Below are 24,760 nucleotides of genomic sequence, written 5' to 3'. Positions count from 1 at the left end.
GTTGCCGCCGGTTGCGGCAGAAATAACCACTGCCAAAAGAATCGCAGTGGGAAAACCATTTTTTTTTTAACAATAAACTTGCCTGCGATGTACGAAGCATGACGCCACAAACTGGCTGCTACTGTATCATTGGCGACCCCCCCACAACAACATGAGGCTCAACCACACAGGAGAAAATAATGGACTTTTTTGACTCATGCAATTTGCCACTGACTTCTGAAGGTATATGCTTTTATTGCATTTGCAAGCAGTTATGTTATAATTCACAGGGTAAACACTATCTGGCCTGTTTTTATTCCCATTTTATTCCATTACAATTGGTATATTTGCACTTTGTTTACATTTCAATTCTGGAAAAAAATGGTGGCTTAAATATTGTTGCCGCAATAAAAGTGCTATTATTCTGAAGTGTCAATCACAAATCTATTGTTCAGTAATTATTACCAATATCGTCAAAAATATCGTCACAGCAAATTTCTTTGAAATATCGTGATATGATTTTTAGGCCATATCACCCACCCCGACGGTCAACTGTTGAATGTTTGAATAACTTTTGCACATTCGACAGCAACAAGCGGAAGAGCAAAATTCCTGTTATGGTGCATTTTAGTTCACTTGAAATGATCTCTCCAAACGCCAATGTCACAAAGTTTTTGTGACGAGTTTATATATATTTTCTAGAATTTCAACCAGCAGGGCAAGTATCATAGGACATACTTGATATGTGGATGCTTGTGAGGCGTGACAATGTCGCTATTTTTGAGCCACACGATCTCTGGCAATGGGTTCCCGATGGCTCTGACTGCCAGTTCAACCAGAGTTCCTTGCTTCACGCTAATGTTCCTCAGCCTCTCGATGAACTGTGGACGCACCAAAGCTTCTTTGGCTGGAAAACAAGCAGATCATGAAAAACTGAAGCATCACCAACATCCAAAACTAGCGGCAGGCTAGCTATTCTTACCATCGACGGTGAGCGTGACTGAGATGGATGAGCGTCCAGCTCTGTTCTGAGAGACCACCGTCCACTCGCCCGAGTCGTTCGGCATGGCCGGAGTGATGATCAGGGACTGAGTACCGTCCTCTTTAATTACGATCTTGTGGGTGTAATCACTGACCACTTGTTGGCCTGTGGAACAGTGCATGCACACGTGCCAAGTCATCATCATCAGAAAATGTTCACGAGTGCAAAAGTGTAGTCACTTTTCCACTAGACCCGAATGACGTGACACCGCATCGCCCGGAACAAACCGGACGGCCTCTGTTTCATTTCAGGTACAAGAGGCGTGCGGCAGGATGAGGGCGGGATCAAATGAACTGTCCAAGTTTGTACACTTTGCAGCGTTTGCGGAACTGCCATAACATTTCACAAGGCGCAAGTCTCGGCTGCTGTTTTTGCCGGGATTCAAAATATGATTTTCCACTGCATGATGTGGCCACGGCGCAAAGTACAGACCATCAAACGCACACAAGCGTTCACATATAGACGAAAAAAGCTGATTTCACAACCGGCACGTAGTGCTCATTCATTCTGAATGGAGCGCTCAGTGCCATTCATTTGGCCAACTCTCCGAGTCAACGGCTAGTCATCCTCAATCTCCAGCGTCCAACGCACTCCGGTGGCCTGCAAAGCCGCCGTCTCCGTGGCGGGATCGTCAACCATGGGCTGGGGGGATCGACGGGGATCTGGGTTGCAGTTGGAGCGCTCGTCAAGTGAATGGGAACACAGGACCCGGCGAACTGCCGCCGAGTGCCTCTGCCTTGCTCACATAAAACCAGTAAATTGGCGTGTGCTACGGAGTTGCTCGCTGTATTGCTGTTGGCCAATCAGATGACAGCGATGGCACGGGCCCACTCGGCCCCACAGACAACCAGCACTTCAGAATCACCTATGACACGGTTCTAAAAGGGGGTTCCATTGTAATCCTTCGGCTCTGAAAAAGTCCAATGGAAACACGAACATCCGGGGCCAACCAGGGCCTGGTCTAGTGGTAAAACGGCCTCTAGTATGTGTTACATGAAGAACCATCGATTTGTTTGCCACTCACCGTTGCGGAACCAGTACGTGTCTGGCATCGGTCTGCCCACCACCTTGAGGTCAAATCTGGCAGTTTGCCCTTCGGAGCATTTCGACGAGACGGGCTTCACCACGAAGACGGGCTTGTAGAGTCTGTCCAGATGAGCCTCGCCCATGTCGTCCAGCCTTCGGGCTGGAGAGCGTGCGGGAGAACGGCTGGGGGAGCGACTGAGGGAAGGTTCCGGTGAGCGGCTCAGCGAGCGAGGAGACGTAGACCTTAACAACAACAACAAAACATGTTTCAATGGATTGGATTGACAGCATCAAACTCAAATCACATCCCACATCATCAAAAGGACTCATGAAGGATCATCTACAACAGAGCTGTCAAAGTTTGCCCTGACGGACATTTTTTTTATTGGCTGCAACGTATTCCAACAATAAAATTAAACAAGGCCAGCTCCAAAAGTTTACAACTGCCGAACTGTATTTCCGGATTTTCTGGAGTATAATCCTCTTCTTTTAAGCGCTTAAGTATTGTGTTTTTTTCTTCTTTTTTTTTGTTAATGGCCATCGAGGGGGCAAAGAAGACGACATTAGTTTTTGACGTCGAAGAAGACGACGCTAGTTTTTGGCGTTGAAAAAGATTACGCTAGTTTTTGGCAGTGGATCAAAATGGACTTGGAAAGGCTGAACTGCTACGTGAGTAGCACAACACAACTTGAGCGGTAACTGTCTGGAAATGAAAAGGACATTGAGATCGACGTGAGTTTCTCCAATATATGAAAAATACGTCAAGTAAATCAGTTCAATGGAAAGTTTTGATACGACACAAATTGGTTTTGCATTGTGTTCGAGAACACCAAGCTGAGATTTTGCCCATTTTTTTTCTTCGATTATGTTTACTGCTTCACATAGCGTTTCCCAAACAGAAGCTGAAGCGCCCGCTCTTGCTTGCAGTTTTCTGTCAGCCTGAACTCGGACGTACCGGATCCTCTGCACGGCTGCCTGCGGCGTGTATGTCTGGGGGGACACGCTCTCGCAAGCTTCCACATAGAGCTTTCCGGAACTGACGGCATTTCCCTTCACGTTGCTGGCCAAGGCGCTGTACACGCCCTCGTCCTCAGGCAGAACCACGGGCAATCGCAGGCTGGCACGTCCGTCCTGAAGAACCTCCACCAGGTAGCGTCCGCCGGCACGGATGCGCTGTCCGTCTTTGAACCAAGCGATCTGTCAAAAGCACATTTTGTTACGCGTCTCCTGACGTTTGATGCATGATCCAGGGATGACAGCTGAACCCTTTAGGATCTACCATCATAATTTCCGTCCAACTTACGTCCTTATTTTTAATATGTGTCGATGCAAATGTCATAAACGTCAGATCCTGTCATTGCCAGCTTGCGCTTTTTTCAAAATTTCAGTTACATCACATTGGACATTGTGGCTAATTGAAAGCCATGACAACTACACATTGTTTTCCTCTCATTGAGAGCCATTTTGGCACTTTTTTTTTTTTTTTAAGAGTGTTTATAGGCAAAATCGAGCAAAAACATTCCCCAAAAAGGAAACTTTCCAATCTCTCCCAAGCTTTCATTACATTTTCCCAAGTTTTTATGCCATTCCAAGCGGATGGTCACTTTTGGCAAACGTTGCTACTTCAAGTGTGCTGACCTTGGGCAACGGCACGCCGAACATCCTGCAGTGGAAGGTGACGCCCATCCCCTCCACGATGCGGTAGTTTTTCACCAGCGTGTCAAAGGTGGGCGGCATAGGCTCCTGGTCTGCGCCGCAGCTGGCCGCCTGCTCGCCATCGTCCGCCAACAGCTCTCCGTAAGTGATCCTCAGGATGCTGAGCTCCATCTCCTGGATGAGGCGCTGCTCCAGGATGGACAGATGGAAATCCTGCGTGCCAAAATCCAGAAAAAAACATCTCATATCAACTGCTGCTGCTTGCCTAGAGATACGAGTATCTCAATACAAGTCCAAAAGTACAATCAGAAATGTACCTCAGTAAAAATTTAGATTAGGTTTATTGTACGTGTAGTACCTGTTTCCAAAAAACAAAACAAAAAATGTTTCCTTCCTTTATGAACTTTGAAAGTGAAAGAAGAAAACAAAGCCTGCTCGTGCTGACTCAAGCTTTTATGCCATTAAAATCCCTTCCCATGGATTTGCTAACATTGTGGACTGATGAAGAGCATTTTTTTCCAATCCATTCACACCGCCATCACGTGTCCCCAATGACATTCTGACACCCCCCAACCCCACCCCCAAAAAAATAAAAATAAATTGTCAGACAAACAAAGAGAGACTTCGAATTGGAGGAAAACCTTCTTCATCCAGTCCAAACTTGCCAGGAGTGCGAAAGACAAGTGGACGGTGCTACCTGTCCAGAGATAATGGTGGTGATCATCTTGTCCATCGAGGTCATGGTGGGGGCAACGTCTGCGACCAGGGGCTCCAGCACCGGCGCTTCCACTGCCGCCTTGAAGGACACGTCCTGTTTTTTCAGGTAGGCTTCATATTCATCTGAAGGGGACAAGTTTCAACAGCTTCACTTGCAAAGGCTCAACCGGCTGAAGGAACAGCAACATGTCCGTGTGGACAGTTGCTTAATCCGGGTTGTGGCTATCAGAAAAGGCTGAACGGAAGCTACTGGCTGCAAGGAGACGTTTGGCTTTTTTCACTTGCAAGTTTGAGATGTGCTACTGCTATTTATGTCCCTGGTTGGGGTGGTCACGACAGGAGTTGTGATGGTCGCAGTTCAAAAGAGGCGAGAAACTAGAAAGGAGATTTACACCATCCCTTTGCCTACTTTGCTTACAGCTTCCCAAAGATTGTCTCTCGCCAAGGGGAAGATGGCCACGAAGGAGCCATTAAACCGGCAGGCGGCTCAACAATCGCTTGGCATCCAAAATGCTCCTTCACTAGACACGCGTGGCAACAGCAACAATCTGCCAATGAGCCAAAGTCGTTTGGGACCACCTCCACCAAAGACATAAACAGGGAGTCTCCAACCTCCAAATTTAGAAGCCTTTGGAATGGAATAACTTCAACAAACCACAACAGCCCAGTTGGCTAAAGTCAACCTTTGCCGGTTAGCGCCAACCAAGGTTCGTCTGTGGGACGGACCTTCCTCCAGCAGCCTGGCGGTGGCGGACGCCTCTCCCAGCTGGTTCCTGGCAAAGATGACGTATTCTCCGGCATCGTCAGAAAAGGTCATGGAGATCAGCAAGTGGCACACGCCGCTGTCCTTCTGGTAGGCAACTTTGTATCTGCAAGACAGTCGACATCTTGTCACAATGCTGACATTCACCTTGTGGGCTCCATGCTGCTCCATAGTTTGGAATTTTACAATCAAAATTCTTTTGTCTGATTTTGTCATTTTCCAGCTCAGGCTCTTTAAAGATCAAGAATATATTTTTGACATCAAAATTGTACCTTTTAGCTTTTTGTGGTGACTTTTGGCCATTTGAAAGTCGTGAAAATTGTAAATCAGTTCCTTGTCATTTGCTGGAACGAATCATAAAATCAAAGTCAAATGTCTTTCATTACACACTCAACATTGCAAGTTTTGTTTTGTTGTTGTTTTCTAGCTAGCAGGTGACATCACGTATCCATTTTTGGAGAAGGGGCGCATTTACTGTATGTAATATTGGTATTTCCCCAAATGGGTGTTTAAGGGCTTACTGTACTCCAATGAGGCAAAAAAACAACAACAACTAAGCAGTCGACATTAAATGGAAGAATTTAATTGGACATAGGGGGTCACCGACATCATCTTGTGAACCCACAAGGAGCACACGAGTAGCCTGTGGGCCTGTTCTAAAAAAGGAGTTGACCAATGAAATGCATCCATTCCAAAGAAAATATAGCAATATTTACCAGTGAGCTGCATTATGCACTTTGTGGAGAAAGACCAACTTCACGGATGCAATGACAGTGAGATGATTGCACCCCCAAATCATTTCACTTGTTTTAAAGTTGAAAGTTGATAAGTTTGTTTTTTCACAAGTGTGTATAACTTCTCATGACTTCGAGCCCATGAAGTAGTGAAGAAGTGAATGAGGGGAAGCTCCCTCCTACTGCACCATGAGCAATTTCACAATAAAAAGCTGCTACTGACTAAATCATTGACAAAATTCCTTCCTGAAGGTGTTGCAAACAAATGGCAATTCAAATGGAAAGAAAATGACAAGAATTGATGTGAGTTCAAACCTGAAGCAAAAAAAAACGACATTTGAAGCGTTGTAAAATCCAAGCATGCCTGCCTAGTGGTTCAAAGTTGAGTTGGGCGATGACCAACCTGTACCCGCTGATGAGCGGGACGCCGCCCTTCTTCCAGATGATGTGCGGTTTGGGGCTTCCCCCGACTTGGCATTCAAAAACGACACTCGCTCCCTCCACCAGCTTCTGGACGCCGGGAGTCTTGATGAAGAAAGGAGCCGTGGCGCAGGACTCGGACTCAACCGCGCTCAACTGGGACATGCTTTCTTCTTCAGTTAGTCTGCACATACATTTGAGCGTGGGTCAGCGGGACGGCGGCGCTCGAGAAAGCTCGCGGCCATCAACTCACAGTTTCTCTTCGGCTTCCTCGGCGACATCCTCGCGGCTCTCGATGTCCTCAGACACTGAAAGGCAAATTCTCTGTCAGAACTGGCAAGAGTTGCAATGAAAATCTCACGTTATTGCCATTTTTCAGTTCACAAAAGCTAGCAAGATGTCGAAAAAAATGATTAATTCAATATTCAAAAAATAAATCATTTTTAAGTTGTCAGAAAAAAAAAAAAGAGACGAAAGGTAGAGGTCTTAAAAATTACCTGGAGTAAAGGCAGAAAATGTCAAAATGCCCATGAAATTGCAAAAAAAACAAAAACAATTGATTAAAAAGAAAACATCCACAAGGTAACCATAAAATGTAATAATAATAAAAGAAGAAAGACAGAAAATTAACATGAAATGTCTACAAAATTCCCCAAAAAGTCATAAAATTGATTTTAAGAAAGGCAGGAAAGAAAATGTTTCAAATTGAACCATAAAATGACCAAAAAAACAAAAGAAGAAATCCCAGAAATGATCATAAAAATGTCTACAAAATTCCCAAAATGTCGGAAAATTTATAGCAAAAATGGCAGAAAAGAAAAATGTCCAAAAAGCAAGGAGGAAGAGAGGCAGAAAATATAATAACCATAATTTGCCCATAAAAATTGCCAAAAAATGTCAGAAATTTGACAGAAAGGCATAAAAGTTTAAACATGTATGAAAAACTAAATCTGGGGGGAAAAAATCCAAATGGGAAAGGTGAAAGCAAATGAATGTGTATGTTGGATTGGTGCTGCTGTCATATTTTTGTGTTGTGGTGCAGCTCGAATTAGGGTCCCCTTGCCCCCTTAGTGCATTACGCTAACACAATGTTTCCTTCATCACAATCTGAAAAAAATAGTTTTGCACATTTTTGTTGATTTTGTTTGGCCTCAAATTACTCAAGACAGGAAAGCTTGCTGACCCCTGGCCTAGACCACTTGACAAGTTGTAAAGAGCTTGTCATGGCTACCCCAACCTCAGCGTATTCCTTGCTCATCTTCAATGGTGGAAAAATGAGTTGTTGTTGTTGTTGTTGTTTTTTATATTTCTTGTATTTGTCCAGACTTGAACAGTACATACACTTACGGCCATAAAGTTTCCTGATAACATTTTTGATTTGACTTGTTTTTTCATGCCTGTCGTTGAAATGTCATCCAACCGCGAGGAGCACATTTGAACAAGATGAGATAGCAAGCCCGCGAGCGAACGTGACTAGACCGCGGCTGGACTGACCCTGGACGAGCAGGTAGCAGGAAGTGCTGAGGGTTCCCGCCTCATTGGTGGCGGTGCAGGTGAAGCGTCCGCTGTCCTCTGCGAAAGCTTCGCGGATCAGCAACCGGGCGCAGCCGTCACGGTCGTAGCTGATCTGGAAGTCCGCCGAGCTCTCGATCTTGTAGTCCTCTCGGAACCACATGATGACGGGGGCAGGCTGGCCGCCGATCTGGCACTCCAGCGTCACGCACTCGCCTTCGCTCACATTCGTGTTCTTCAAAGCCTGAAAACGAGAGAACAACCAACCCCGTGTACCACGCTTCCAATTTCAAGCAGCGCAGAGTGACAACGGGATGGACTCACAGAAATCAATACGGGCGGGAGCACGCCATGACCGGAGGGAGTTGCCGCAGCTTCTTCCACCACCTGGATAGGACGACGTTTGGGAGACAAATCCATCCAAGCATCAGATTCAACTTCTTCACCCCCGCAAACGTCAATGTGGAGGTGAGGTGAGAATGTGAACAGATGTCCAGCGACTTTCACACAAATCAGGAAACAGTCTAAGCAGTCTATCAAATCAGTTATGGCACTGTCTCCACTTCTTGGACCAACAACATCTTTCTTTTTGATGCTTTTTCCTGCTAAAACCAAAGCACAAACTATGGCCACTGCTCCGCCATGTTTGATTACTCTAAAGTCACATTGCGAGACTTCACCATCTAAACTGGAAAGATTCATGAATGAAATGCTTTTGTGACATTAACAACATCTAGAAAAAGCCTTGAACAAATTCCCCTGAGGAGACGAACAAGAGCGGATCGTGTAGCCGCAGCACAACCAAACAAAGCATAATAATGGCGCCGCGTAGTCTGAGGAGCCTGAAAATCAGGACCAGAGAGAGAAGGCCACCTGGCCTCCCTCCAAAATGACATCTCAACTCTTGGCAAAATGAGAGCAACAATTGTGTCAAAGATTCTTTCACCTGTGTGACGCAGATGAGCTGCTGGTCCTGGTCCAGGTGGGCCGCGCTGCTGCCGTAGCTGGCCTCGGTCAGGAAGCCCGCCTGCTTCCAGGGGGGAAGGACATCAGGGTCGCCGCCTACCTGGAGTGTTCCCGTCTCGGACATGATGACCCTGAAAGTGACAACCGCATTCTTATGAGTCACAAAGACACAACATTTGGCACCGAGCGACGTCAACCGACGAGGATCATCCGGATAAGCCGCAAATTGCAGTCCAGCTCCATGACAGCGAAAGCGAGAATTCAAACTTTCAATGCAGAAAGAAGTTTTGGTAGCAGTTTATCGATTTCATGAGTGCAACGACAGTTTTCTTTTTATACAAACATTGGTTAAGAAAAAAAAATAGAAATGCAGTGTTGTCTTCACTTTGGATGTCAAAGGGTTTTGTGGTATTCTTTTTCTTTGGGAGATGATCCAAATGGATCTTGGATTACTGAAGGTGGTCAAGCCTCCCAGCCTTGACTCCCCTAAAGCTATCATCTTTGAACCCTACCTGCCGAGCGCGTACATGGGCGCTTGGACGCGTCTGACAGGCGAGATCGACCGCTGCCGGTCTGCCGTCGCCCAGGCGACAGCTGACGGAGGAGTGGGCGACGAGCTCGCGGGTTCGGGAGCCGCTCTGGGTGCACTTTTGTGGGCCAGGAGCTGCGTCAGCTCCGCGCCCTCCACCTGCATCTCCATGGTGGCCATGCTCTGGTAACTGGCATCCATTATCTGCAGGGGAAGCCACATTTATGCAAAATGAAACGAGATGCCATCACCTGACTCGGCTCAATGACATCTGTGCATCATTCCTTTTTCCCAACTTCACTTGACTCTTAAACTCAAAACATGAAACTGTTGACTGATTGGTTTGGGAATCATGAAGAGATCTAATCGAACAAGTTAAAATGTGATTGAGTCTTGCAGCCCATTTTTCCGTTTGGTATTTTTGATCTTCCTCTTTCCAGTTTTCCCCCATTTGGCCAGATGACATTTTGGCCTACGTTCTACGAACAGATGCCCTTCCTGATTCCAAGTCTTAGCGGCTTGGAACCAGCAGAGTTGGACTGGCTTGAAATTGAATTTGTTATTTTTCCATTTCTGAACACCTGGTTGACCAAAAAGACACACAGACTGGACAGGACCATGAATGAGTTTCTGTACCTGCTCAACTCTACTCTGCCCACTCATCTGTGAGCCAGAAACCTGTGAGCTGGAAACCAGGGTCTTGGTTTTCTTGGCCGGGATGACTTCCTCGCCTGCATGTTCACAAAACGGACAAAAGTTTTAAAGTTAACCCCAAGCAGCTCCACGGCTCGGCTCCTGTTCCGTGCATCAAAATACCAAAGTGATTTAAAATGCCCTTTAACCTTTACAGGTGACCTTCCCTAAACTTTTCAGGACTTTTTGCAGAACTTCCTGTTCAAGGTGATGAATGATTAAAATTTACAGCAGATGATGGATCCATGGAAATTTGCAATCACGACATTCGCTTGCCTTTCTGCGAGTCTTGCAGTTTTTCTGTTGAAAACAGGTGGTTGCACCTTGTGACGCTCAACTGTCACTTCCTGTTTGAAAACTGCACAAAGGTTTACTAAAGATGAGGTTAACGTCGCTGTCCTGTGAAAAACACATTTTTGTCATTTTTTGACATTTTTACGTTTATGGGATGAAACGGAATGCAGGCATTTCAAAAACGTTAAAAAAATGGACATAAGTGTTTTTCACAGGACAGCGATATTTTGTTGGCTTGTAATAGTCATAGTGCATTTTGGCTTCATCCTGAAATTTCACTCCAAAGCCCAATATCCTGTGAAAACGATGTTTGGGGAAGAATAGGTTTTGCCGCTGTGAACCAATGCAGAACTTATGACACTGCAGACACTGACCGTGAACCAGCAGCTCTGCGCTGGACGTGGCCCGGCCGCTGCAGTTGGTGGCCATCACCGAGTACGTCCCAGAGTCTTCCGGGAAGGCCTCGGCGATCAGCAGACTGTAGGCGTCTCCGTCCTGGACGATGGTGAAGTCGGCCGAGCTCTGGATCTCGGCTCCCTCTCGGTAGAACGTGACGGCGGGCGACGGGATGCCGGTGACTCGGATGGCCAGTTTCACCTGGCTCCCCTGCGGCACCGTCGAGCTCTGAAGTCTCTGAAGGAAACTGGGAGGCGATGTCTCTGCTGCAAGGGGACGAGATTCACATTTCAAACACTGCGCCTCAGTCCTGAGCTAGATGTAGATTGGATCTGTACAGGTCTTGAGGGGAACAAAGAGTTCTTCAACACTAACTGGAGTTTTGAAGAGCCTGTCGAGTCAGTCTGAGGACTTAAAGGCTACCTTAAGATATTGAAGATGAAGAGAAAAAAGTACCTAGAGTCTTGAAGGGGGTGTGAAGTCAGTCTGAGGACTTAGACCAGTGGTGCCCAAGTTGGGTCGTCGAGAGCCCCTATCCAGTCTTTTTTTCCATCTCTCCCTCTTTCAACGCAGCTGAATCTAATGATCAGGTCGTCAGAAAGCTTTGCAGAAGCCTGCTAACGATCCTGATCATGAATCAGGTGTGTTGGTGGAGAGAAACATGGAAAACCGGCTGGATAGGGGCTCTTGAGGACCCAACTTGGGCACCACTGACTTAGACTATCTGAGGCCTTGAAGAAGATGAGGAGAAAAGACTACCTGAGGTCTTGAGAGGGATATCGCATGAGTCCGAGATGTTAACGTCTGAGGTCTTGGAGGAATAAGGAGTAACAAACTAGCTGGTGTCTTGAAAGCCATACTGACTGCTGTGGTTTTGAAGGCAATGAATCGTTGAAGACAAGTCGAGCTGTGTAAGGTAGCCTCGACGAGGTCATAGCCCAAGGTCTTGAAGATAATGAGGACTTTGACCAGAGTCGACTGGCTCTCACCTGTGACGTGGAGTTCGGCGGTGCTGGTGGCTTGTCCGGCTCCGTTGGTGGCCCGGATGGAAAACCTCCCGCTGTGCGCGGCGTTGACGGCGTCGATGCTCAGAACAGCGTGGCCGTCGCTGAATGAGATCTGAACGCCGGGCAACGCGGCGGCCGACAGGACCTGGCCATCACGAAACCACGACACCTCGGGAACCGGAGTGCCTGGAGGCCAGACAGGAAGTGGACTCACATGGCGCTCGCTAACTAGAAAAGTTGCCTTTGTGTTTGCATAAGTTCTGCAGTTTGCTTGAATACGTGAAAATGTGGTGAAGCCTGCTGACCATTTGAGTTTGTGTTGCTTTGTCCCATTTTGTAGATTTCCAACTTACCTCTTCAAATATATCTGACGGCAACATCTTTTGTTCATCAGATAGGACCTTCATCCGCTTCTGGCCAATTGTTGAAATGATGCGACTTTGCAACTACTGTACATGAGTGTTCCTCCCTAAAGGCTTGTCAGGACGAGCCAAAGATGATTGACCACTCCCTCGTCATGAGTGAACTTTTTAGTCAAGTGTATGGTCCAGTGTTTTGCTACGACTGGTACGAGTTAAGTACCACTGGGGGTCCGTGGGCTCCCTCTTGTGGTCTGCCAAGAAACCACTGAATGAAAGGGTACTGAATGTAGGGCACGGTCTGAAGTACACCGAAGCTGTCTGCTGGTTTCAACATTTGCATTTCATCAGTTAGAAGGCTGTGTTCAGATCCAATTTGTACAACCTTTCTTGAAGTATTGTGTTTATTGTAAGGGTCGCGGGGGTGCTGGAGCCTATCCCAGCTGTATTTGGGCAGTAGGCGGGGCACACCTTAACTGGTTGCCAGCCAATCGCAGGGCACACAGACGAACAACCGCTCACACTCACAAGCACACCTAGGGACAATTCGGAGCGCCCAATTAACCTGTCATGCATGTCTTTGGAATGTGGGAGGAGACCGGAGTACCCGGAGAAGACCCACGAGGGCACGGGGAGAACATGCAAACCACCCAGGAAGGCCGGAGCCTGGACTCGATCTTGCGTCCTCAGCTCTGGGAGGCAGATGTGCTAACCACTCTCCACCGTGCCGCCCAGGTACTGGAATACTGAATAAATAAAAGTCCCAAACAATCGAGTAAAGTAAGTGAACTCCATGAAGATGAAGACGTGACATTGTGGCAGCTCGAAACATGAAAGCAGACACGACAAGGACTGAAAAAAAGCAGACGAGATGAGACGAGAGACACCTGGACAAGATACACGTGGCTGATTGGTTGACACAAGGGACCACCGGAATGACAAGCACAGGTGGACGTGATCAAGAAGAAGAAAAACATGACAGCGAAGCCAAACCATGACAATGGCGAACTGCCACAATATCGTGGTCATGTTACCATATTAAAAGCAGCACGTATTTTTGTTTCCGTTTGTGCAGTTACAAAATCCTGATCTGCTGCTTAGTTTGATGAGTTGAGTACACTTTCTTTTCAATGAGGCATGTTTTGGCCACTGACCTTTTGGACCCATGCTAATCACCAGATGAAGGGAAACATAACCTGTCACAACCTCACCCTGATGACATTTCAAATGACACGACTGGCCAAACCAATTTCTTTGTCACAAACACAATATTGTGCTTCTTTTTTCCAATATTGTGCTTTCTTAACAATGTGGTGACTTTGGTGAAATTCTTAATGATGCAGGTCCTACCCCATTAAAAACATTTGTACATCTGCGCTCACAATCAACAAACAGGGTGTCCCGATCTGCAGTGAGGGGCGATTGCAACATCCCAAAAAGAAAGTCTTTCAGTCAGTTTTTTCTTATAAAGCTATTCAAGAGTGGAACGGGCTCCCCGGCCATATCAAAAACAACACCAATTTGTACAGCTTTTCACATGCAGTCAAAGGCTGGCTCCTTGAACATCAGTCCTGTTCACATTTCTAGTACATGGGTACACATCCATTAGACGATACCCTCGTGGGTACCGTCTGAAGGACACAGTCATAAGTATAACTGTTGTTGCTTCAATAGCGAACAGAGTACGACCACCACCTCTACGATTTATGTATTTTATGCTTGTTATAGATTTTTCAATTGCTGTTTTGTATAATTTTGCCCCTTTTTACAAGATTTGTAATTTAATAATGCTGTGCTACGTATCTGGTACTTCATATGTTGGTTGAATGTAATTTGGTACTTCGTATTTTGTTTGTATGTAATTTTTAGCTTTTATGTAATTTAATTTTATGAGGACTACAGATGGAAACTAGCATTGTGCTAAATCTGATCAGCCATCTTTTTAATGTTACTGCACAATGTCTTTTCAATAAACTAAACTCAAACTCAAACTTTTTGTCCAGCATCGTGAGTTTGTTTTGTATCGCCAACCTCCTTACAATATCGGGATCATGATCGTACCGGGAGGTTCATAACATCGTATCGCGATGTTTGGATATGGTCCCATTCCTAGTATTTTGTAAATGTATTTTGGTAACTTTGTGGTGGTATTCTGTCGAGTAATGACATCACTTGAAGAAGTTGAAGTATTTGAATCCCTCCAGGACTGTTTCGCTACATGAGGACTTGCAAGGCCTCATTTTAGTGTCAGACATTTTGGACATGGCGCTTGTGTCATGGGCGGACGGTCGTGACGGGTCTTACCGCTCACTTGCGCCTGGAACGAGGCGGCACTACCCTCTAGTGCCACGACGCTCTGCAGCGGCTGCGTGAAAGTCGGTGCTTGTGTCGACATCATCTTCTTCTCCTTCTTGTTGGCTTGGCAGCCTGCAGGTCAGCAAACGAGACAAAACGCTCACATTGTGGCTACGGCGTGGGATGCCTTCTCATCTTTGCACTTCAAACTAGTTCTCGTCGTGACTAGCGAGCCGTGATGGCCACATGAAGCCTTCGGACTACTTTGCACTATTCTAATTATGAATGTTTTGTATGACAAACGTATGTATTTAAATTGGTGCCCATTCGGCATCCGTTGCTGCCTGCTCATCCTGGAAGGGGGATTACCACATCTGCGGCCCGTTCTCAAGGTTTCGCTTTTTTTTTTCCCTGATTTTTTTTTATTTTTTTTTTAGCTTTTCCTTGCCCCTTTGTGGTTTGATCAGGGGATGTCATTGGTATTTCTCAATGTGGGCATGTGAAGCCCTTTGAGATGTTTGTGTGATTAAGGGCTAAAGAAATAAACTTGACTTGACTTGACTTGACTTGACTTTCACTTTTCCAAGTTCAGCTCATGAGGCTTCTCTTCTTGGATTTGTGTGATTTATTTATTTTTTTTTTCTGACAAGCTCCTTATTTGCAGGAAAGAACCCTCAACATTAAATTCCACAGAAATAATACAAATAAATGTTATTGTGTTTTTTACCCCCGGTAACGTGTGGAGGAAATAAAAACTTGGTCTTCCTGCTCATGCCAAACACGCACTCATGTTGGCTCCTTCTTACCACGGTATTACACCGCATGCGTGTGCGTTGCGTCTTCGTTGCGTTGCGGCGGCGCAGCCGATTCGTTTTCCAATCGATCAGTTTGTTCAAATGACACGGCTGCGTGTGCGTTGCGGATCGACTGCGGCTCAGCTGCGTTGTGCCGGAGCCCGCCGCACAGATAGACCAATTTTCTATCCATCAAATGGCATATCAGCACAGAACACATCGAGCGGGACAGGAATATCGATGCAGTTTCAAAATAAAAATTGCGGTTACTTATCAGAATAAAATATTCACCAGATCCTATTTCACAATCATGTCAGCAATAATGCTTAACGCTTAATTCACTGTTTAAACACCGGCGAACATGGACGAGGAGAGATTTATAATCGAGGTGGAAAGCAACAAAATTAGATATGACACGGCACATCCTTTTTATAAGGACAACTTAAAACAGGATGCCGCATGGAACGTGATAGCAGATGCTATGGGAGTGGACGATGAGTTCAGTCAAAGGAAGTCCACCTCTCTTTCTACTTCTCTGTTGAGCACACTTTCTGTGTGCTTGTCATTTTTAATGCCACATTATCGCCCGATTACGCAAGACACGGCGGGAACATTGAAGTTGACGGTCATGCGTTCTGCTTGATTGCCTCCATTGATTGATATGCCTTTCGCTGTTGAAAGGTATACACACTCTTGCCATTGAGAAGTATGTGACCACTGGCTGGTGTGATCTTCCGTCTTATGAAGGGATCTAGAAGGGATCCCGCCGATCAGTTCCATTTTTGTAACGTACCGCTGGCGTTCCCTTGCCAGGAAGCTTTCCCAGTACAACGTGGACTTTAATGTGCTCATTTGCATCAATTTAAATGGCAAATGGCACTTCATTTATATAGCGCATTTCCACCTTACAAGGCCCTCAAAGCACTTCACATTTTGACTACCCATTCACCTATACTGATCACACAGCATCAGGAGCAATTGGTGGTTCAGTATCTTGCTCAAGGATGCTTCGACGTGGTCACAATTGCATGGGATCGAACCCACAACCTCTGTATTGGGAGACGAACACCATACCACTGAGCCACGCCGCGCCCAATTTAGCCCTTTATAAGCACCGTTTATACTTTGGTCCAGGTTTCGAACCACGGCATTCCAAACAATTTGGTGCTAGGTAGCTGGACACGCCACTGGCTGAGTTTGTCCAAACTATCTATTACACAAAAGTCTTTTGTTTTGTTACTCTGGCACTCCACTAATGGTTCATATATTAAACAAACAAACAAACAAAAAAAAGCTGAAACAAATCCCGAAGCTGCTGAAAACTAAATGGAGGCCTTTTGAAAAAATGAAAAAGGAATCCAAATTAGCCAAGCGGTTGACTGATAACATTTTATTGTTTTCTGTGGCAATGACAACAAATGTGAGAAAATATGTGACGGGCAAGCCAGCCGATGCGCCGGCTGTCTGTCTGTCTGTATGGGCACACTTGAAATTCAGTGCGCAAGTTGCGATGCTACGGCGACGTCACCCACGGAAAAGCTGGCAAAAAATGGTCGTCAAATCCGGGAGGGAGTTGGGTGTCAGTGACCGTTTGGATGCTGTTTTACGGGTTCGACACTGGTTGGTCGGTTTGAGGTCCGGGGTGGACCATTACCTTGAAGTTGCTGCCATGGAGATAGCTGCCCTAATTGACCGGGCTAGTTTTGGATGATGACCCACTTCCCTGACAACGTCTTCTTGCAGTGCTTCAACTTCCTCAATGGACTTTTGCACTATTCTAGTACTAATTTTTAGTATCATAAACTATGTCAATTGTTGCCCATCGTAGCCTGCTCATCCTGGAAGGGGGATTACCACATCTGCCGACCCTTCTCAAGGTTTCCCTTTTGTTTTTCCCTGATGTTTTTTTTTTTTTTTTTTAAGTTTTTTTCTTGCCCTCTGTGGCTTGATCAGGTGTTGTCGTTGCTATTTGTCAACTGTGGGCATGTGAAGCCCTTTGAGACTTTTTGTGTGATTATAAACTTGCCTTGACTAGTTTTTTATAGTTTGAGTATGTTTTTTTTTAATAGCTGGATTAACAAATTAACAAGATTTTAATGTCATTTTTTTATTGAAAAATTGAACATTATTTTACAAATGTTTTAGTTCAAAACATTTCATAAGAACCCCGAAAACTCACATATGATATTTATTGTCAAAAACATTTTTTCCTGAATTCGATTGAGTTTGAGTGACACTTGCAAATGGAAGGAAGATGAAGATGTACTTTCACTCACTTTTGCTTTTCGTGAAGGCCTTTTCAAAAACTTTTTTTTTTCCAATTCCTTTGACTTGTTTTGTTCGTCAATTTGGTCTGGCTTGTTGCAGTCCAGCAAATCCTTGACCGGGTTTCTGGACTTGGTCTGGCTTGCCCTTTGCGGTGTAATCAATGTCAAGTGGAATTAGGTGCTCGCCTGTGCAGTTCTTGCCTCGGTTTTTGCTCGGCACGTATTTCCGAACTGACGACTTTCCAAAGTCGTTTGCGCAACGCTGCTGCGACTTTTGCTATTTTTGGACTTGTTGTCTTTTACTTTTTTGGGAGGGGAGGCCGCCGATTGTTGCGATTACAAACAGTTGTGATTGTCGTCCTGGTTTTGTTGCGATGAACGTGATGAGGTCCGACAAGCGCAAATTGGACTTTTTGATCCACTTTTGTAAAAAGTGTCACGAGTTGTTGGCTGGCAGACGAGTGTGACAGCTGAAAGTCCGCAGACTGACACCCCCCACCAACACCAGCATGTTATAAATAGCAGGCAAGAGGTGACGGACTGCAGCAGCTGAAGGAGGCCACCGAGCTGTCAAACCACAACCAGACCAACACGCGCGCACACACACATGCAGTCTTCCATTCCCGATGTGGAAGAAGATTTGAAAGCAGGGTGGAATCAAAAAGACGACATCACTTCCTGTTGCTTTAACACAAATCAAAAGGTCTCAATTGATTAGTGACGTGCTCAAGTCTCATCCGTCCTTGGGTGGATTTGGTTTTGTGATTTGCTGCTGAAGTCACGACGATGGCACAAAGTACCGTTTTGAATGTCTTCCCCATCAAATCAATTCAATTCGCCAATCAACTTTTTTCATTCACCTCAGATGACGTCATTTTTCTTCTGCTGTTTATCTTACGCCCCAGACCGGTCGCCGTCCGATCATGGGGCCCGAATGGACCTCGGAACTGCGAGGCTGACTGCGGACGCACTCGGGTCCACTCAACTGGATTTTTGTGGAGTGGACTTGCAATGGCGCCGCCGCGTCACCTGTCGATGTCGACCACGCGAGAAGGCCAAAGCCAAAGCAGGCGTCGGTCGCTGGCTCAAAATAGATTTGGATTGACAGGCAGCATGTGGCGCATTTGTGCATGCACTCACTGACGATTCCCTTAAAAAGCCATGGGCCCCCAGCTGAGACTCCCCCCCGACCCCCACCCCATCGTGCCCCCTCCCTCACCCAAGCTATTTTGGGTTTTTGTCAAAGTTGCGGCCTGAGCCTCAAATCAGCCAAACGTTGCCCAAATGTCACGGGGGTCCGTTTGTTACTCACGTGAAAGGCTGCCCGCTGGTGTTGGGACGGAGCCCCCCCCCCCGATGAAGCCGAGCAGCTTCCCGACGGTCCGAATTTGTCCTTGCCGATCGCAGGACGCCCCCGAAAGACCAAACTACACCCCCCGTGTAGTCCTCCAGCCGAGGCAGGCTGGGAATGAAAAGTGCTCAGGGGGGGCCGCACTCGCCCTCACCTTCTTATACCGGGAGGGGAGGGGGTCTACCGGTGCCCCCGCCCCCGAGACTTCTCATTGGCCCGGCTGACGCGCAAGAGGGCATCATGGGATATTGTGGAAGCCACAACTGATCAAGCCAATACATTGATGACTGACACTTATGTTATGGAGATACAGCAAGTGGTGATGGGGGGGGGTCACAGAGCAGGCCTCTTCATCTTCATCTGCAGCTTCACGGTTGCTTGAAAGGCCACTCAGCAGACACGTTGAGCCAGGAGAGACCACAGTCACACATTGCAAGCAAAACGTCAAAGCAAGACAAGTGGGAAGGCCAAAAAAGCAAAAAGATCCCCTCATCCAAACCCCTCAAAACTCCTCCAAGGCTTGAGGAGAGAGGAATCGCGATTGGTCATGTGGGAAGGGAGGCGGGCCTTCCTGCATCCTTGTTGCTTTCACCCCTTCAAGCACCTTGTTTGAACGTTGGAAAAGAAACACGTTTGATTTGATATTTGGACACCTGAAAAAGCGACTGAAGTCCAGCCATGACATGGAAACAAAGGTAAGGAGCACAAATGGCCACCAGAGGGAGCCAAAGCCAAGCCGCAAAGCAAAGCGGCTCGCCTGGGAAATCCATTTCCTTTCCAATCCAATCCACTGAGTTCACTTCAGTGACGGGATCATCAATGGCGCCTAATCACCGTTGAGAGAAGTGAGGCAACCGGCGGCCATCTTATGTTGCCACTCACTCACGAAGTTCGCCTCAACTTGAATTTCTCTGCGGCGTTTTGGCGAAAATGACAGCAAGAAGAAGCTCTACGTGAACGACATATTGACAAGAGAAATACTTTTCTTTTTCTCTTCGAAGCTTTTTTATTTGGGGCACAAACAACCTTTCCTGTAAAAAGTGCTTCGGGGCACATTCATAAATGATGATTTATCTTGACTTATTATTGTTTGTAATGAATGACTAAATTAAAACTCGTTAAGGTTTATAAAATCATTGTGAAATGACATGATACAATGCGGTCATCAATGACATTTATTGATGTGTAAACACTGACACCCAATAAGATGCCCAACAAGCAAAGAATTCCGGAATTATCTTCTCCGTTTTGTGTCGTTTATGTAGGTGTTTTTTTGTTGTTGTTTTTTTTTTTAAACAAAGGAGGTCGTGTAAGCAGATTGATCAATGTGATTGACTCAAGGGAGTTCTTCACAATATCAACCTGGGACTGCTCCATGAGGATTTGCTCGGGAAAGGCGGGACATGCTGTTCAATACTTCCAGCTGATTGGACGATGCGGCATCATGCATGTTTGTTTTGACCAATCACGGCCACAGATGAAAATGTCTTCTTCGTTCTCGTCGAAGAAAATGAAGCACGAACATGTTTGCCAGCTAGAAATGCATGAAGTCCCTCTCGCTGTTCAACATTCAACAAGTAAACGGTGAGTCATTCTGCAACAACACAATTAACTCATTCACTCCCAACCATTTTCACTGAAGTGTTTTCCTGGATTTTGACTGATTTTGCAAGGCCCGCGAAATACTATGTTCTATTGCTATAAAAATATGGAACCATCCAAAAGAGAGATTAGCGTCTCTTCTTTTTTCAGGAAAAAAAAGTATATTCCTATCTGTTTCCGCTGTGCAGCAATTTGCAATAGAACATAGCTAAGTTTCATCATTATTCACAATTCTGCTTAGAACTGTGGGGAAATCAGCTTGTTTTAACATGGCCTGGTTGATCTCTTATACTCTGCTGCCACTCAACCATTTTCTGCAGTAGAGAGACTGCATGAAAGCCTTCTCTATGCTCTGGCATAAAAAAACAACAACAACAAAAATGTATAAATACGTCTTTGGGACACTAAAAACATTTAAAATATGACGTATTTATACGTTTTTGGGAGCTAATGAGTTAATTGCAGCATCCATTCGTCCATGTTACCTCTGCACGTCCTTCTTTCATCACATCTGCATGCCCCGCCTTAAACAACGCCTGATTGGTCCGACCTAAAAAAAAAAATTAAAAAAAAGGTGGGTTGCAAACAGAGCAGTACAAGATGGATAGTATTTGTGAACAAATAACTGCAAAATTTCAGCCTGGTAGGAAAACTAGAGGCAGTGTGGACACATTTTTGTTTCTACAAGGGAAGCGCGGTGGGGGTGGGGGGGTGTAAAAATACCCAAAGCTACAATTGAAAGCTGCCTGTGGCCGTTGCGGGCCACAGTAACAAAACCAAAAATTCCTTTGCGGCCCACTAGATGGCGCTCGCCTTGAAGACTCACTGTTCTAAGGTATATCTCCAGGTGCTACTTCAAGATTGGTCTGCATCATGTTGTCATGATGTCATGTCAGCAATCAAGTGAAAGGAAATGTCACGCCCACGTCTGTCAGTCCCGTTGAAACGTTGTGAGATGATCCTGGGCCATGAAAACCGTCAGCTCGGCTCTTTGCGAGGCTCGTGACACCACACCGAGCGCAAAAGTTCCCGGCACCAACACTTGAATGGCAACGTAAGATGGCTGCCGTCTGGCTGCAGCCGCGAGGGTCCGCTCATCGTGATTCCAGACAAGACCTGATCCTGAATCAATCATGTGTCCGTTGTAAAGCGTCTTTCACGAGTGTCCAGAAAAGCATGACAGAAATCTGAGGCATTATTATTATGATGATTAAGGCCTTGCTGCTCCCAGGCCATGCACGTCCTCCAAATTTGGATTGTTGTGAAGTTTGAAGTTTGAAGTTTGAAGTTTATTGAACATATGCACATATACACGTATAATTATATAAACACAAAGTTAAAAGTAAAAAAAATAAAATAAAATAAAATAAAAGAAACATCCAATAAATATCTATGTATATGTTCAAGGGAGTAGGAAGAAGTTGAAAACTTATCCAGTCCTACCCCTTATTCTTCATATCCTATCACTTATTTATAATAAATTACATTTTTAATAAAAGAAAATATAATGCTACTCGTATAAAAAAATAAATTAAAAATAGAAATAAAAATACACTAGTAACACACATATATACAAATTTCATTACACTCATATTAATACATCAAAGAAAAATAAGTAAATGAATAAATCATTTCTACAATCTTCTTAACTTATATCTGATTTAAATAATAATATTGAATTTTACTTTTAAACATTCTTTTAAATTCAACAAGTGAATTACATCTTTTCAGTTCGGTTCCCAAGTTATTCCACAAATTAACTCCTTTAACGGAGACACACCTTTGCTTAATATTTGTTCTTGTTTTGGGTTTTTTGTATACACTTGTACCCCTTATATCATAAGGACAGTTTCTAATTTCAAACAACTTTTGAGTACTGTGGCAGAGTAGATTATTGTATACTTTATACATATATACTTTATATATGTGCATGCATTCGTGTTACTCTGCTTGAGTTATGAAAGGACATTTCATCTCCAACGCTCGGTGGACAGGACGGCGATAGACCGTCAGGACGCTTGCCAGTTTCCGTTGGACTGCGTCGGGTCCCTGCCGGTATGGCGCATCCGGACCCTGCCGGTCTTCCCGACACAAAGCATCCATTGAGGCGTCTCTGTCAGAGCGGGGCCGCGTGACGACGGCGCCGGGCTTCCCATGACAACCGTAGCGGTGTACCCCCTCCCCGGTTCCCCGCGCGCTGCCGGTTTGACAGAGTGGCCCGCTGGTGGCCTTTTCTCCAATCTGCCGGCAATGAGGCAAGCGGTTGGCACATGAAGCTTCTTGGTGTCAATGCTGGCTCGCTTGCTGGCTCGCTGGCTGGCGGGCACTGTTTCACTTGAAGGAGTTTCAACCGCTGCCTTCTCCAACCTCGCCTTCCTTCAGTGGCGTTTTGCTATCATTTGGACCTCCGTTTTGGCGGACAGCACATGCAGACGTGCTGGTGCATGGTGATTTGTGTGGACCAATTTGGCGTTGCGGCATAGCAAGGGCGTGTTCTGTGGTGGACATTTTGACAATTTGGGGCAGAAAGCAGCGCAGGTGCTCTTATGGCCATTTTGGTGACTAGGCGGCAGGCCGACGTGGCCGGGCAGGTGGTGATGACGCTAACCCTAATCCTAACCCCACATTTGATTGGCAACATTGCGATGATTGGAAGGTTAGCAAGTGTCCTCAAAGTGCCGTTCCTCTGGACATGGCTGCCGTTGCCGTGGCGATGACGTGAGCGGCCCCCCGCCGCGACCTGCTCTCACTTTAGGAGCTCATCTGGATTAGCTGCGCGCCTCCATCAGCCTTGTCCCCCCTGCCGACTTTCCCAGCGGGAAGTCCGGGACAGATGGTCAGACCCCTGCCCACCCCGGATCCCCGTTTGTTGACACGGAAGTCGCTGATCCCGACCTGGTGGCTCGACTCCACTTATTGCAAATCTTGCCAGGTAGCTAGCTAGCTATCAAGCTAGTTGCCGGCGCACTGACGAGGACAAAAACGGACACTGTCATCGGTTGCCGCAAACGACGTAAGCCGTCGTGACAAATGCAGCGCGCCGTTGACTCGCTTCAACGGCGGACCATGAGGCACTCGAGCCAGATGTGCAACGCACACTCGCTGGAGGGAATGGGGGCGGGTGGGTACCACACCGGGGGGCAGTCCCTCCTGATGCGGGGTCACGCCACAAGCATCTCGACCCGAGAAAATCAACTGCTGTCACATCTGCTCACATGTGAAAGATATACAGCAACAACAACAAAAATTAAAAATGTTCCCTGACTTGGCAGAGTCAAGTGTGGACAACAACAAAAAAAAAATCTTTCTTTTCCAGCCCAGAAAAAAAATACGTTTTTTAAAAAAATCCTTTTTCAAAAAGTTGCATGTTTGGAGACAAAAGGAATGTGACAAATGAATGATTTCAGCCAAAAGTGCCACTTTCTCGTTTTATTTTTTATTTTTTTGTTTGTGCTCATGTTGTGACTTTTGGAGTCATTGACATGTTTTGCTCTTCTGCTGTCCCCTTTGACCATGCAGTTGCTAGGTGAGCTTATTTTGGAGTGATGATGATGTGTCATTTTGTGGAGTCTTCATTTCTGTGCTGTTTGTCAGTCTTCGTATTTCTGAATGGTGTCTAGTGCGTTGTACCTGTCTGGACTTTGCGGCTCATCTGCATCCAGTGCGCTCGCTGATCGCACTCGCTCCTTTCTCTGCTTGACAATCAAGATGTCACGATTGAGGTGTGGTGGTGGACCCAAATGCAGGGAAGCAGGGCAAGGAGGCAGAGGCGAAGCCAAAAAGGGATTTCATAGAACAAAAACAAGGAAGTAAACGAGGTACTGGTCAGAAACAAGGAACCAAGTCAGGGAAGGCAAACTTGAGAGTAACTATGGGGCAAAAATCCGGCAGCGTGTCAGGAGGAAATAATAACAATGGATCCACACGGGCAGAGGGGAGACAAGGGCCTAAATATACACACACACACATTAATTGACACGAGACACACCTGGGCAAGACACAAGGGGCAGAGGGTGCTGATTGGTTGACACATGAGGAAGGGCAGGCCAAAACACAGAACTTTTTTTTTTTTCACTCACTCACACAAACAAACGTGGTCTCCCAGGTGGGGAAGCGAACCCATGTCAACTGGCACCAAAGGTAATGACGGTTCTACTTCTCCACCCAGAGCAGGTGGACATAATGCTTGGCAAGACTAGGGAGGCATACAAGGACGAAAAAAACCAGATCATGGCTGAATCTTAAAGAAACATGAGGATAAACACAAAACCCAAACTAAACCTGAACCGGGACAAAAGTCAAATAAAGACACTAACCAAAACCCAACCCAGACCATGACACAAGAGGCGTGCGTGCCT

General features: G+C 46.0%; 1 protein-coding gene and 1 long non-coding RNA gene across 2 annotated transcripts in view; both read right to left on the bottom strand.

Annotated features, from left to right (window-relative positions):
- Positions 1–14,488, bottom strand: part of ttn.1 (titin, tandem duplicate 1) — a 150,545-nt gene extending 136,057 nt beyond the window's left edge. Inside the window, exons 1-17 of the mRNA XM_077537616.1 lie at positions 14,398–14,488; positions 11,717–11,920; positions 10,706–10,993; positions 10,038–10,075; positions 9,328–9,503; positions 8,796–8,946; positions 8,174–8,236; positions 7,832–8,093; positions 6,591–6,645; positions 6,321–6,503; positions 5,147–5,289; positions 4,401–4,543; positions 3,686–3,916; positions 3,003–3,244; positions 2,046–2,290; positions 962–1,126; positions 718–886 (exon numbers count right to left, since the gene is read on the bottom strand). Of these exons, the coding sequence (XP_077393742.1) occupies positions 718–886; positions 962–1,126; positions 2,046–2,290; positions 3,003–3,244; positions 3,686–3,916; positions 4,401–4,543; positions 5,147–5,289; positions 6,321–6,503; positions 6,591–6,645; positions 7,832–8,093; positions 8,174–8,236; positions 8,796–8,946; positions 9,328–9,503; positions 10,038–10,075; positions 10,706–10,993; positions 11,717–11,920; positions 14,398–14,488 (2,849 nt within the window). The remainder of the gene's footprint in view (positions 1–717; positions 887–961; positions 1,127–2,045; positions 2,291–3,002; positions 3,245–3,685; positions 3,917–4,400; positions 4,544–5,146; positions 5,290–6,320; positions 6,504–6,590; positions 6,646–7,831; positions 8,094–8,173; positions 8,237–8,795; positions 8,947–9,327; positions 9,504–10,037; positions 10,076–10,705; positions 10,994–11,716; positions 11,921–14,397) is intronic.
- A 5,792-nt stretch (positions 14,489–20,280) lies between these two features.
- LOC144030203 (uncharacterized) lies at positions 20,281–24,328 on the bottom strand. Its single transcript, XR_013287210.1, has 3 exons — positions 24,033–24,328; positions 20,888–20,952; positions 20,281–20,334 (listed from the first exon to the last, which is right to left on the bottom strand). It is a non-coding gene; the product is annotated as an uncharacterized LOC144030203 (long non-coding RNA).
- Between the last annotated feature and the right edge of the window lie 432 nt (positions 24,329–24,760).

Source organism: Festucalex cinctus, chromosome 11, assembly GCF_051991245.1.
Source record: "Festucalex cinctus isolate MCC-2025b chromosome 11, RoL_Fcin_1.0, whole genome shotgun sequence".
NCBI classification, from domain to species: Eukaryota; Metazoa; Chordata; class Actinopteri; order Syngnathiformes; family Syngnathidae; genus Festucalex; species Festucalex cinctus.
This window is presented reverse-complemented; position numbering and strand designations above follow the sequence as displayed.